The sequence below is a fragment of the Balaenoptera borealis genome (assembly GCF_965194805.1).
Source record: "Balaenoptera borealis genome assembly, chromosome: 11".
NCBI classification, from domain to species: domain Eukaryota; kingdom Metazoa; phylum Chordata; class Mammalia; order Artiodactyla; family Balaenopteridae; genus Balaenoptera; species Balaenoptera borealis.
The window spans coordinates 91042815-91058619 of record NC_138868.1 but is presented as its reverse complement, the minus strand read 5'-3'; the positions used below and the strand labels follow the sequence as shown (position 1 = coordinate 91058619).

Sequence of the window (15805 nt, the reverse complement as noted above, 5' to 3'; positions counted from 1 at the left end):
GGACAAGGACAGAACATGGGAAAGGTAGCTGGTGGGATAAGGCACAGCAGCTGGGCTTGCTGCTTGAGCAGCTTTCCTGGAGGACAAAGTTGCAGCTTCCAATTGTACCATGAATTATCGGCGAGTGAGGCACCACTGGGCCTGGCCCTGGCGCCGGGGGAAGTGGGAGGCCAGGGACCCCTTTCAACCACTCATTCTGAGACCACTGCCTGGGACCCAGCGGATGATCCTAAACAGTTGTCAGATGAATGAGTGAAAGAGCCACCTTCTCTCGGGTGACCTTGTTCACGCACAAATGCTCCTCGACACTCATCCCAAGTTCTTCATTTCTACCTTCAGGTCACCTTTTGGGCCAAGTGAACAGGCTCCCCAGGGTGACAGGACTAGCACTGCTGCATTAAATTAAGCCAAAAGGAACCAAAAATGGGTTCTGAGCACCTACAGACTTTATTTGTGGGGAAAAAAAAGTGTTGTAAAAATCAATTTATTCTTTTATAAAAAGTACTTTCTGGGACTTCCCTGGTGGCGCAGTGGTTAAGAATCCGCCTGCCAATGCAGGGGACACAGGTTCGAGCCCTGGTCCGGGAAGATCCCACATGCCATGGAGCAACTAAGCCCATGCACCACAACTACTGAGCCTGCACTCTAGAGCCCACACGCCACAACTACTGACCCCATGTGCCACAACTACTGAAGTCCACGTGCTCTAGGGCCCATGAGCCACAACTACAGAGGCCACGTGCTGCAACTACTGAAGCCTGGACGCCTAGAGCCCGTGCTCTGCAACAAGAGAGAAGCCACTGCAATGAGAAGCCAGCACACCGCAACGAAGAATAGCACCCACTCACCACAACTAGAGAAAGCCCACGTGCAGCAACAAAGACCCAACACAGCCAAAAAAAAAAGTACTTTCTATTTTTTATAGAAAGTAAAGCCCAGAGAGGTTAAACGAGTTGCCCAAAGTCACACAGCAGAAGATGGCAGAGTTGGAATTAGAATGAGTCTCACCTCAGGCCACAGAGGCCAGTCCACTGTGAGGACAGGAAGAGTGATGACTCACACTTGCTAACGTGGGCTCCTTGGTTCAGCCACCACAGCGGAGAAAGGTGGTGCCAAAGAGACACGAGAGGTTCAGGGTGCAAGAGGTCTGTGTGTTCACGTTCCAGGGCCCCGGCTCCTCTCAGGGGCCCCTGAGGTCAGTGTTGCCCTGTGTGCAGTGAGGGTCTGCAGGTGAGGGGCTCCACCCAGACCTGCTGTCCTTGGGGAGGATGTTGGGTAAACTGCTCCTGTCCCCTTCTTTCTCCACCACCACTCCATACGCTGGTCACCTACTTCATTTCTTTTAGTGGTCCCCTCGAAGGGACAGGCCACAGGCCACAGCCCAGCCTGGCTGTCTTCCCACGCCGTCGTGATCTGCTGGGAGTAATGCAAGATCTGTGCACAAGGGAAGCAGCACCGGGGACAGTGGGGCTCTCAGCAGGGGGTGTCTGGCCCTCCTGGGGCTGGGTGATTCTTTGAGGGACCACACTGTAGGATGTCTACTAGCATCCCTGGTCCATCCCTGCTAGATGCCAGTATCTCATAGACACCCGCAGGTCCTAACAAAAAATGTCTCCAAGCATTATCAAATGTCCCCTGAGAGGCAAATCGCCCTGGTTGAGAACCAGTGGTGTAGAGAATATAAATACTGTAGGATAATGCAGAGGAGAGGGAGAGTGGTGAGTGCCCGAGGGCAAAGGAGGACAGAGTCTGGCCTGGAAGAGTCCAACCGAACAGCGTAGCAGAGATAGTGACGCTCACCAAATATTCCCTGGGCTGCCCTACCTCTCCCAGCCCCCCTGGAGCTAAGAGGGGTCATGTGACTATTTCCGACCAGTGAAATACGAACAGAAGAGACAAGTGTCACACCGGGGCAGGTGGTGGGAAGCCCACATGGGGTTCCCCAGTCTCTACCCGCCTGCGACAGTGCCTAAGAAACCATGTGTTCTGCACGGTGCAGGGAAAACCAGGTGCCTGCAGAGCCACGGGGAGCAACGTGCCCCCAGATGCACACAGAGCAAGGGATGAGCCTCAGAGGCCTGGGCGTTGTAGGGGACCAGGCTTGAGCCCCGCCCACTCTGACTAATGGAAACGGGGGCAGGAGCCCGTGGGAAGACCTGGGGGTGAGAAGCCCAGCTGTGACAGGTGAGGGCGGGCCAGGAGGGGAATGCGCATGCGCGGTGGTGAGCGGGGCGCGCAGCCCCATAGCAGTGGCCGGAGGAGCCAGAGTGAAATGCCGAGAGGTAGGCGACAAGGCACACTGGACGCATGTGATTTTTAAGAATCCATGAGTCTGTTGAGTAAAAGAAACCATTCACTGAAGAGAATGAGTGGAATGACTGCGTTTATATAAAGAACACAGTAGTAAAACCTAGCTCTCCTGTTAGAATTCAAGACAGCACTTACCCTTGGAGGAGAATCTAGTAACAGAGAAGCACAAGGGTCTCTGGAGGGAAGAAATGTTCTCTTTCTCGTCTTGTGCTGATTCCACTAATGCATTCACTTTGTGAAGATTCTTCACACTGTCCACTAAACTGCAAACGTTTGTACTTTATATTCCAATGAAAGTTTTTTCAATGCAGTACCTTCAGCATTAAAAAAAAGACCCAGTTAAATGGTGATTTGTGCGCACGGCACTCTGCAAGGTTTTATCAAAGGAGAACCGCACACACATCTTGGATTCTTTTTTTAAATCCGCATTTCAGGGCTGATTTATGGCTGGCGTTGATTCATCTCGTGTTTTACTTAGAACAGAAATGAGTATAATCCATAACCATTTGTTCCTGCCCAAGGCTGTGGGCTAGAACAGGACACTGATTTGCGAGAATTACTCATACAGACCGAAGAGTGTTTGCTGGCCCCAGCTGAGTGAAGGGCGCCCAGCTGACTCAGACAGCCTTGAGAACATTCAGTTCTGGGGTTTAACGGGACCAATAAACAGAACTCCTTCTCCCATTCCGGCGCCCCCTAGGTCTGTAAGTGTGGTCCCCAGTCCAGCAGCCTCACCTGTGTACTTGGGAGAGGTGCACGTCCTCGGGCGCCACCCCTGACCTGAGAATCAGACACTCTGGGGGTGCGGCCAGCGTCTGTGGTTTCACAAACCCTCCGGACGATAATCATGCTCATAAAGTTTAAAGTAAAAACCACTGGGTGAAATCAATTCAGAATTAAAGCAAAAGAATAAGCAGGTGAAGCCCACAAGATCATCTTTATCATTGATGAAGCTAATGCTGGGAATCTAGGCTTATGCCTAAGGCAACTGGACTCCCTAATATCGAATCCCAAATTAGACAGGCACCCCTCTCCTGGGGGAGCCCGGGCCTGCCTCAGCAGAACTAGGGCATGGAGAAGCTGACAATAATGTGTGCTTCCTGCAGACAGAGAACAGGACTGGGTACACAGTTCCTCTCCAAACTCACTGCTCAAGCAATCCGTCCCACCTGCCTGGAAAGGAAGGAGGGGGCCAAGAGGGCAGGAGTGTTGTGCTAAAGAGTAGTGTCCGCCCACCAATGCGCTCCTAAGCGAGGATGTGGATTATTCATGACTGGAAGAGATCAGCTTCTCTCCCTTTGGGTGGCTACACCCCTGTCAGCTTTGCTTGACCAGGACTGAAGTCCAACAGTTCACCAGGGCCTGAGGTGCTCTTCATGGCACTGCCCCATCTGGTGGGCGTGAGCAGTTCCTGAAGAAAAGTGGCTTCTGGTTCTGAGGCTTCAAGTCCCCACCTGTCCGTCCCAGTGCGCAGTGCAGACAGCAGCCTTTCTGCCCAGCGCAGAAGAGAGGCCAGGAAGAAATCCAGCCAGTTTCCTCTCCCATGGGAAGTGATAGCTAAACACGTTGTTTCCTCAGAAGGGGTGTGACGAAAGTGGTGCTTTAACTTGTCATTATCTTCATGCATTTCTTGTTACCTGAAAATAAGCGATCTTCATAACTCTCCTCTGCCTCTCAGCTGCCCACCTATGCCATCCCATGACCTTCCTCTTTAGCATGAAAAGTAGGCTAACTCCCTTCCCTTTCCAAAGGAGGAGACTCAAAGAACAGAAAGGATCTTAGAAACCATTTAGTCCAAACGCCTCATTTTCCGGCAGACGCGTCAAAGGCCCAGGGCGTTGAAGTGACCTATCCAGGGTCTTAGTCACGACCCATGCCCAGGCTTGACACCCACCGGCTGAAAACCCTCAACCCTCCACAGCTCCACGAACAAGCTTATGAACTGCCGGTTATATGTCATTATCTATAATTACGTTTATATCATTGCAGTATAACCAGAAGCAACTGATAATCTGTCCTGTCTCTTTTTTAATAGTTTCCCCCTGTATTACCAGTCCGGGCCAGACCAGTCTGTGTGTGGAAGAGGTCTGTACGGTGGTAGCACATGGGAATTTGCTGTGCCTTCTTTACCTGTTGACCTTGAGCCTCAGGTTCTCTGATGGATCTGTTAAAAGGTGAAAGTAAGAACACACCTGGCATGATTGTTCAGACAGTTACCTGATCAGTGGTTCAAGTGCCCCAACCAGATGATTTCCTCAAGCGCTTCCAGCCTGTATTGCTTTAATACATAACAAGCAGTCTTTCAGGTGCTGCCTGTGAACCTCGGCCACAGGACTCCAGCTTCTGGCTCTGCTGCATTCCCAGGCCTCAGGGCCGAATGGTTCTACACCACCTGCCGCTTATAATCGAGCAGAGGCCTGGCAAACAGCAATTTGATAAGAAACCACACAAAGTATGTGGTTATCTTTTAAGCTATAAAAATGCCTGATAAGCAAAGATTTCAAATAAATTATGAGACCAGTTTGGGAACAAATATTTCTTGATAGTAGACAAACAGCATTATTTCTGCCAAATAAAAAGTTTATTTGCTTATGTGTCCACTTTAGAAGGGCACTGTTTCCAAAACAACAGACTTACTTAGTGCCCTTGAAAAACATTAGGGACAGATGGAAAATTCAATATCATGTTGGCATATTTTGTGTTTTTCTGAAAATCTTTAAGGGGTAACTTTGTGACTGGCAGGTGAGTACCTGTCATATTATCCAAGCACAATACATTCTTGAAGGATTTAAGAGTGACTATAACATAGCTGACTCCTGTTGCAAATTGTCACCCAATCCTCTAAGCTTCAGTCCTCAGACATTCAAGCCACCTCGGAGCATCAGGAATAGTGCAGCCTAGTGAATTAATAATGTGGCTTCATGTCCCAGCTCTGCCACCGCACCCCTCAACCTTCTTTCTCCAAACACTGGCCAACTCCAAGCTAACACTTTGTGAAATCAGAGAAGATGAGAAACTGAGAAGAGGCAGGCAAGCCCGCTGGTCAGTAGGGCAATTCCTCAAGAATGTGATATTCACTGCCTACCATCAGTGTGCAGAAGCAAGCGGAAACTAAATGCCCCAGGCTGATGTTAGAATATATTTATTGCTACATTTATATACAGTTATACAAACAGCCCAGACAGGAAAGGGAGTATTGCAACAATTTCTCCAGATGCCACAGATGTGTGCCAGGAAACAGAGCTGCATACCACTGATTTTGCTCTCAGTTCGAAGCCCAAAATGAGTCACATACATTTTTTTTAAGTGGAAAGTTCTTGGAAATTCTCTCCGCATATCCCTCTTTACAAGCTAGTCATGCAGAAAAAAAGTGGGTTCTCAGAAGCCTGTGCCTTCAGGCATCTGTTGCGGGGATGGTGCCTTGAAGACAGGATGCAGAGGATGCTGGCTTAGGACTGCTGGGTGCAGTGCAGAGTTCCCACATCCTGGCCCATCTCTCTAAGGTCTGTCCCTAGGAAAGGCAATCGAGAGGGGTGCGGCGAGAGACAGAATAGCAAGAAAGGGAAAACCAACAGTCGACTGAGGTGTGGAAAGAACCATTGACAAGAGCCCTGATTGAGGGAACATTCGTCCATCGGGTTCCAGCTGAGATTCTGGACTTTGGGGGATACAGACATTCAGAACATCACGCATGTCTTAGTACGACCTTATCCTAAAGCTCGCCATGTGTGTCAGATGCCAGGGACCTGCGTGAAGACACAGAAAGTGAACAGGAAAGTTAGGCAAGAAAGAAGAAAACTAAACTTTTAAATATTACCATGATAGGGTTGAAAAGGGCACGACCCTGATCACCTTTCCAGTAACATGTAGCCAAGACAAGAGTTTACTACTGAATTATGAAGGGGGATGGAATGCCGCCAAGGAAACACGATGACGTACAAATTGCACCAAAACAAAGGTGGTTCCACAGGCTCTACACTCTGACCTCAGCCTTGCTAGAGTTATTTTTGGTCTCAAAAGGAACCTAACATGGTAGATATTGCAATGTTCAGATCCAGAATCATGACGTGGCTATGAGATCATGGTATAAACATAGTCCCCTTCATGTCACAGTCTTATAAGCCTTTGTGACGTAAATCACCAGAGAAGTAAGCAGCCTGTGAGGCAGGTGTCCCCAAGAGACTGGTCACCTTATTTACACCAGCTCTGTCTTACCCACCTCAGGCTACTTCCCCCCCAGCCCCCCAACCCCAGGGTCTAGGAAAGAAGGTCATCAGATCAGGTCTAACCCAGCATCCTAAGCTAAAATCAGCCTAGCACCTCAGAGAAATGACACGGCCTGAAGGTTGAGAGCAAGAAGCCTGTGGGTCTGAATGCACCAGACAACCAGAGGCCTTTGGGGTTGATTCATGATTTGGATACAGCCTGACACCCGAGGCTGTAGGGTGTTCTCTCCCAGAAGAAACCAGCCAGCTGCAGTTCGTCCATGGCTATCCATGTAATTCCTCGCCACCATAATCCCGCGGGCTGCCCGATCACAAGGAAGGGGGTGAGGATTCTGATGGAGAAACCCTCAGGACAGTGGGAGTAGGACCGGAAACCTGTCAAAAGTTCCTGTCTTTTTTCTTGGGTCAATAACACTACAATCAACTAAGGAGGGGCCCAGCTGTTCTTCTGAGGCTGTCAACTATGTGACTTTTCAAGCTGAAGGATGCAGCGATTGCCAACTCCCTTGATCCTTTAATAAATCCATCTTTGGACAATTTAAAATCTCTGTCATTTGATCTTGACTTTTCTGGTAAGTCATGCCGAAACTTTCTTTTCCTACTTCTGACGGCAGCAGCAGAGTCAAACTCACTCAAAGGATTTGCTCTAAAAAGCAAAAACACTAAAGGGTTAAAATCCATGAGGAAAAATTGCAAAACAGCAGGCAAATTTCAGCTGGAAGGATCTTACCAATCAGCAAACAAAATGGAAAGAGTTACATAAATGCCTGCACTGGAAGAAATGATTTAAAGATGAATAGCTAAGAACAGTATTGTTTGTGGCAATCTATGGATCATTAAGAACATGTTTTTACCAAGGATTTTAGCTCAAATATCAGGAATAAGATTAACTGGATTCTATGGAGTCACAAACACCCCTTTCAAAATGAGCGAAAGCAAACAATGATGGATGTGTCACAAGGCCTTCAAGTGGATTTTGAAACAATGAAAATGTTTTGGTGATGTCATGGAATGTCAGAGATTCTCGCATGACCTTAAACTCGTTTCATAGCAATCCAAAAGTCAAGGTCATTAAAAAGAATGCAATAATGCCACTTGCAGCAACATGGATGGACCTAGAGATTATCATACTAAGTGAAGTAAGTCAGAAAGAGAAAGACAAATACCATATGATATCACTTATATGTGGAATCTAAAATATGACACAAATGAACTTATCTACGAAACAGAGACAGACTCACAGACATAGAGAACAGACTTGTGGTTGCCAAGGGTGAGAGGGGGTGGGCAGGGAAGTATTGGGAGTTTGGGATTAGAAAATAAAGAAATACAGAAATAAAGTCAAGGCCAAAGAAGCAAATCATTTCTAAAAGTTCCCCAGCCTAAGTGAACATATATCACCATTTTTTCTATGTCACATGAAAAGAACCTAAAAAATAATATTGTTATAACAGACAGTTATTCCACATCTTAAAGTGTTATCTAAAATATATTCCCATATAGCTAGAGATTGGTTTATAGAATTGTGGGAGGTTTAATCAGCAAGTTGGGGGAACTCAAATGTACCATTCAAGATCTACAAATAAACCACATGGCTGTAGTTTTATTTAGAAATGGGATGGGTTGAAAAATCAATTAAAGAACTTTGAAACAACCTCTTATCATGGTAATCACGTTGATCAACAATTTTTAAGTATTTCCAAATTGAGATCAATGCATAATACTAACCTGGCTTACGAACCAATTCTGGAATTTTTCTACTTAATATATAGGTATGGCACTTCATTTTTAAGTATATCTGAACATTTTTTTAAATAAGAAAAACAAAAACCCTCCAGCAGCACACAAGTGTCATATGTGTGAGCTTGCACTATAATACTCTACATCAAGGGGGTTCTTTCACAAAGGTAAGAAAACAGTCTAAAGTAACATGTCTAATCAGCTCACCAAGATTATAGGTAAAATTTCATTTTAATAAACTCGATCTGACCTCAGTGGTCTTGATTGGCAAAGAGCCAAAGAGATGCAAACAACTGAGAAAAAATCTGGAGGGGGTGGGATTAGGTGCTGTAATGGGAGGGCTGGCTCTGGGTCAGCTCTTTTGACTGGCATTTCACTAGATGAAAGGCTCTGGGCTGTGGATTAACAGATTCAGGTTTTATGGGGTCCGGCCAGCATTTTTGCAGTGGAGAGGGTATGGCAGGTCTAATGGGAAGGTGGGCTAGCCCTGGTGAAGGCTGCCAGCTGTACTTACCCAGTGAGGGAGGGAGGCTTCTTCCTAACTGTTACATTTGCTTTATACTGCTTTGGCAAGAACGCATCTGGAACAATGCATACAGTTTGGGTCCCCACCTTTTAAAAGAGACATCAAAAGGTTAGAAAGCATTTAGAACACAGAAGGAAGCCAAATATTGTAGTACAGAAGCCAGAAGCACCCTTGTCACCTTGCATTATGTAGAGCCTTCTAGGTAACCAAATTGCCATAGTAATCTCCTTCCTAATCTTTAACCTCTAACTTCTCTTTTTCACTTTTGAATCTCCACTATTACAATGTTGAAATAAGAATAACTTCAAATCTCCCTTTTAAAAAGATGCTAGAATTCTAATAGTTGCAGCAGCTCTGCACAAACTAGTCAGTTTCATAAGACTACCAGATCTCAAAGCCATCAAAATCTTTTTTAAGTATTAAGAGTAATGCTGAAGATCAGATTTTATATTTTGAGGTTCTCTCTTGATTAAAATATCTTTCAGGCACCAACCAGACTTAGGTACCAAAATACTTCGTGGTGCCTACTTTAAAATCAATACTTGCTATCTATGAATAAGCAAAGGCTCAATATACTGTACCCGCCTACTAAGACTAGGGTGAGTAAGACAAACACAATCAAAACCACCTCCCTTGCAGCCAGGTTAGCGTCGCAGTGGCTAAAGAGATCAATTTCAGCCCTACTTTCTCTGTTCTGTCTTCATCAGCTGACTCACCTGCCATTCTCAGACATAGCCCTTAGAGACACCAAAGACAAAGTCACAATTAACTCCAAAAAGAAATTGCTAAACCAATGAAGCTTGTACATGTGTTAGTTTTCTGCCTGGGGAGAATATTGTTTACAGTATTTTCTATGCTTGAGAGTTAAGCAGTTGGAAATGGTAATCTCTATCTTATAAATGGGTTATATATCAAAAGGGCATCTGTGGTGGGCTGTTTCCTATGGAAACCATGTTATTGATGATTAGTTTGGTTTCCAAGCAGTTTCATGCATAATGAAAAACTGAGTCTTGCAGCAAAATACAGCAGAACCCTCACATTTTGATAAAGGAACACAGAAACAATGAAACAAAGCAGTTTTATAATTTTTCCTTAATAGTGAACTTTGATGTTAAATGGGCAGAATTAATTAGAAGGTGATTAAGTAGTACTTGAATTTAAGAGAATTTTAAGTATTTTCAAGGCCTTTGAAGGTTAGCAGAGCTGGCACTTTATTGTACCAAATGTCATCCTAAAATGTATTGCTGTATCTTTTCCCCTAGTAACCAGCACTATTCTCATCATTCTTAACCATAATTGAGGTAGATTTACAGTACCCATAAAGGAACAAAAGGGGAGAGAGAAGAAAAAGGAAGGAAAAGAGAATGATTGGCATGAGTATACTGAAAAAAATTTGGAGGAGCAAGAGAAAGGAGGATGGGGGCGTAAAGTGAATAAATATTAAGGTACAAGAGAGAAAATAAAGTTAAATGAGGTGTTACAGTGATAACAGAGGAAACTACATGCATACAGTTGCCTAAAAGAAAGGCGGCAAAGAGACATCACCAGAAATGTTGAAAGTTTGCCACCAGGTGGCGCCATGAAATTAAAATACCTCTAGAAAACAGCAACCCTTGTTGGAGGGGCGGTGAGTGGAAGATACATACAAATCAGAGGGGCAGGATATTCACAATACAGGTGACTCAGTGTTCGTGGACTGCCAAACCACAGGTTAGGACATACATCATATCAAGTTATCCCAGGAACGAAACTTGGTTTAATATTAGAAATATCTATTAATTCAATATGTTAACAGACAAAAAAGCACACACACATATTATCACAATATACACAGAATTTGCATTTGATAAATTTTAAACATCCTTTTTATTTTTAAAAAAACTCTTAGAAAAACAGGTGTATATATATAAAAGGAAGTTTCAGTCACCTGATAAAGGTCATCTACCAAAACAGCAAACATATGTCATGGCACATGTTAGAAGCATTCTTCTTAAATCAGAAATGAGGTGCACTTATGTTCAACATTGTACTGAAAGCTTTAGTTAAATCAACTCAGTAAGATAAGGAAAAGAAGTAAGTTATATGGATTGAGAAGACAGACTAAGAACTGTATTAATTGCAGAAGATGACTATTTATGCAGAACGCCCAAAAGCCTTCACAAATTATGAGAAAAAATAAGAATTGAGCAAGGTTCTTAAATATAAGGTCAGCAAACAAAAATCAACTTCATTTTTATATACCAGCCACAACTAGTTTTAAAATTAACTACTAAAAAGATAGTAAAAATAAGATGCTTAATAATAAATCTAACAAAAGAAATAGATGGTCTAAATGGAAAAACCTAAACTTTACTGAGAAGTATTAAGGAAGACATAACTAAATGGAGAGATATTACATATTCATGACTAGGAATACTTAAATATTGTACAGATATAATTTTTTTCCAAATTAATCTATTAATACATTTCTATCAAAACAAGGTGGAGAAACTTTTAAAGAAAACAGGAAAAAAAAAAGTCACTTCAAAGAGGAGACATGAAAGGCCCATAAATTTAAGAAAAATTCTGAACTATATTAGTAATCAAGACAATGCAAACTAATAGCACATTTTAAACCTATCGAATTGGCAGAAAGTTAAAAAAAGCTAGTGGTATCAAGTGTGCTGAAGTCAGTGTGGGTATATCCTTCCTTTGGAAAACAAGTTGATGGTTACATAGGAAAGTTGAAATGCCCCTGTAACTGAACAATTCCCTTCTCTAGGTAGAGGTACTGTTGCTCACACTACCAGGAAATATGTTCAAGAAGATTTCAGGCTATATTGTTTGTAAAATAAAAAATACTAGAAACAATCCAAGTGTCCATTATCAGAGGAGTGGATAAATTATAGTGCATTCATAAAACAGACACCCTCACAGCAGTGAAAATGAATGAACCACAGCTATATTCATCAAAATGGATGTGTGTGTGTGCATGTGTGTAATCAAAGTAGGTAAAGTTCATAGGCATGCAAAAGAAGACATTATATCGTGGATACAAACAGTTAAAATCAAAGAAAAGGGAGACATGATAGAGGAGGAATACAGAACGCCAAAGTTACTGGCAATGTACTATTTTAAAAACTGATGCAGGGCTTCCCTGGTGGCGCAGTGGTTGAGAATCTGCCTGCCAATGCAGGGGACACGGGTTCGAGCCCTGGTCTGGGAAGATCCCACATGCCGCGGAGCAACTAGGCCCGTGAGCCACAATTACTGAGCCTGTGCGTCTGGAGCCTGTGCTCCGCAACAAGAGAGGCCGCGATAGTGAGAGGCCCGCGCACCACAATGAAGAGTGGCCCCCACTTGCCGCGACTGGAGAAAGTCCTCGCACAGAAATGAAGACCCAGCACAGCCATAAATAAATACATAAAATAAAATAAAATTAAAAAAAAAAATTAAAAAAAAAACAACTGATGCATGAGTACTTATTATATATATATTTACATGTATAATACTACATAAGAATATATACTATATATCATAACAGATTTCTTTATATTTCTCCTAGGCACTGTTGTAAAACAATCTCTAGTTTGTAAATGTTTAAAACTTTCAGAAATTGATGGAGGAAAAATACTACAATAGACAGGGAAGTTATAAATTTTGTTCCAATTATCTTTGGTCTTTGAACCATTAGAATTTTGAAGGTCTCAAATCGTCTAGGTAGAGAAGTCAATAGCTACTCTAAGGACACTGAGTAAAAGAAGCAACTGTGTCATTCCCACAGTGTCTGACACCCTCATCTCTAAATAAGTGATTCTCAAAGCGTGGTCCCAGAACAGCAGCATTAGCCTCACCTGTTACAAATCCAAGTTCCTAGGCACCATGTAGACTTACTGAATCAGAAACTTCAGGAGGAGCCCTGCAATCTGCATTTTTAACAAAGTCTGCAGGTGATAATGATGTATGCTAGTTTGAGAACCACTGCTAGAAGTTTCTCAAATGTGTAGGGAAATCTCTTCATTACTACAAAATAAGACCCCTCTACCATGAAATAAACAATCTAGACAGCTGAGAAAGCCACACCGCTGGCCCTTGGAAGAACGTAACTGTTTTTAAAATCCTTTAATTCAGAGGTCAGCAAACTATGGCTCATGGACCAAATCCAGCTCCCCATCTGTTTTTGTAAAGACCATGATTTAAAAATTAAAAGAAGATAATTTTATGACATATAAAACTGTATGAAAAAATAAAAAATAAAATAAAAGTGTATGAAAGTCGGATCTCAGTGTCCATGAATGAAGTTTTACTGGAAGGCAGGCAGCCAGGGTCCTTCACTTACATACGCCCATGGCTGCTCTTGTGCCAAAACAGCAGGGCTGTGTACTTGTGACAGAGACTATTTGGCACGCAAAGTTGAAAATATTTAATATCTGGACCTACCTTTACAGAAAAAGTTTTCCAACTCCTACTTTATTCAGTAATTACAATCTACTAACCTTGAAGCAAAATATAATTATAGTGATTTCCCCTTAAATGTACAATTTTCCTTTTAATTCCACAGGCAAAAATCTAGTAGTTTAAAAGAATTCTTAGGAAAGTCAAATCAGAACCATTTTTATCTACAAGGTAAATCAAATAACCCACACAGAGCATCTGGAGAATGTTGTTAATTATGCTACTTTCTCTCTGTCTTCAAATATTCTAATAAGTGCCAAAAAAAAAATGACTGGTGAATTTTAATGAAATACTCCATCACGTTTAGTTCTGAAAACTAGTTTAGCAATCTCCTCCACAGGCATTTCCTCAGGTGTTTCGCTTTAACTGTGAGCCTGTCTCAAGGCTGCACTGGGACTTATTTCTCAGGCCTCAAGCTGTGGCCACCTTCCTCCCTGGCTCTTTCCCAGGCTGAAACTCTCCAGGCAATCGGATCCTCAACCTCTTGAATTTTTTCTAGACCAAGTTCAGTTTTTATCACTGCAGTCCTGCTCACCAAATTTCTGAAATATTTTATTTAACATCTATTAACTAGCTCAAACAGCCTATTTCTATTCATATCCATCTTCACTTCTGAAATTGCAATTTTTCTAGATTTCTAAGATCCCTTGAGCACAGACCCTTCATTTGATTTCGAGGGCTTTAACACTCAATAAAAAGAAAAGGATGCTTTCTCACCCCCACGGGCGTAAATCGTATATTTCAACTTCAAATCTTTAAGCTATACTCACCTTTTCCTGAAAATGAGAGCACTAAACTCTTCACAGTTTGGCGTTACTAGCCCACACCAAACAGTGGAATAAGCCTGGTCCCCAATTTGATGGGGTTTGATCTCCAGGTCACTGTTACTCTGTATTCAACATAATATTTAGAGCATTCTTCTTTGGCCTCTAAACTAATGAATACATTCACTTTAAGTTATGCAGACAAGAAAATCCTCCGAAGGGCACCGTCATGTAAACATGGCTCAATTGAAAAGTTGGCGTTTTGTAGTTTAAAAAAAAGGGTGGGAGAAGATTTCAATTCAAAGAAACCCAAACCCAAATGCAGACTCTGCCACTATGGTGGCCTTTGGGCAGGTTACTGAACTCTAAAATGGGATAGTGCACCTACCTCCAAGGACACCTGCAGCATTTATGATATCTTTGTACAGATTAGGAAAGTGTGTCCCTTCCTCCAGGCACAGGTGTGGTCCCAAGGTGCACGCTTGTCTGGTACACACTAAATTTGTATGTCTGTCCCTCCACTTCTGCCACTATGCTTGTGTGAGCTCCTTGAGATCTGGCTCCTTTCCAACTTCATCTCACAAACAACTCTCCCCTGGGCTCACTTAGCTCTGGACATACTGCCCTCCTTCCTGTTCCTTGAACCAGTAAGTCCTTTCTTGCCTCAAGGTCTTTGCATATGCTGTTCTCTCTACCTGGAATGCTTTAAAGCGAATCTTGTAAATTGGTGTCTAGTGGGCCACTTCCAGAGAGCAGATATATTGTTTGGCTTGCAAAACATTTTCTAAAATTTTTTAAATAGCTGACGTGTAAAATTTGAGAGATTTCACATAAAATTACATTTCTACTTAAATATTTAAAGCATTATTCTTTGGATGCTTTTTTAAAAAGCTGTTTGCTGGCTTATCTTGGAAAATCAAAGTAGCACTGCTTTGAGGAGCTGCCGCCCTCTTTAGACAGGGTGTGAAGATTCCCCCACCAGGCCCAGTGTGCTCATTTGATCCTTCTGGGCATTTGCATTTGCCATCTTGATTTAAATTTAAAAAGCTAGCCTTCTCTTTTTTCGGGTGGCAACTTATATGCCAGTTCCTCACAGAGACTTTTTCCGACCTTCCTATCCCCGATTATCATTTTCCCCAACTCAGTCCCTTGTTTCTTTCACAGCATTGATACAAATTTGCTGCTTTTATAGGTCAAAGGTGGTTGAATATTAGCAATTTTACATGATTCAATCTAATACGATTCACAACTTTTAAATTATTCTGCATGTGTTTCATGACTTACCATAAAAAGTAAGCCCATAATAAGGATCTAGTCTTCTTCACTATTATATTCTCAATGATTAGTAGGGACACAGTACCTGGAAGGTACTAGGCACTAAAATATATGGATGAATAAATGCAAGGACTCCTCCTACCAAAAGTTCCTTAGTAGCTCCAGAATATACACAAAACCCATTTTTACCTATCCTGAGGTACCTAGAAGTAGCCCAAGTTATAAGTGGACTTTCCTAACCCACAGCCTAAGGCAGTCCTACTATCCCCTGCTCAACTCTAGAGCTGGCTTTAGGCCCAGACTTCATCAGCCTCTGCTTACATAGCTGACACCCCTGGTTCTAGCACTGGAAATTACTCCTAAGGTATGATTTTTTTCCTGGAACCCCTGTGCAAACCAGCATTGAGACCACCATTGGACATCCACTGAGATGTTCCCTCAGCCCTAAAGGGAAGCTGGGGGAAAATTGTATGTGTTCCTGAGATAACTGCTGACAATTGCAATAACCTCTGCATCCTTGGAGATGTTAG

General features: G+C 42.9%; 1 protein-coding gene across 1 annotated transcript in view; it reads right to left on the bottom strand.

Moving 5' to 3' along the window:
* The window catches only part of RDX (radixin), a 652052-nt gene that overhangs the window by 549085 nt on the left and 87162 nt on the right, over window positions 1–15805 (bottom strand). Inside the window, exon 15 of the mRNA XM_082343520.1 lies at window positions 506–8888. Within this exon, the coding sequence (XP_082199646.1) occupies window positions 8822–8888 (67 nt within the window). The 3' untranslated portion in view covers window positions 506–8821. The remainder of the gene's footprint in view (window positions 1–505; window positions 8889–15805) is intronic.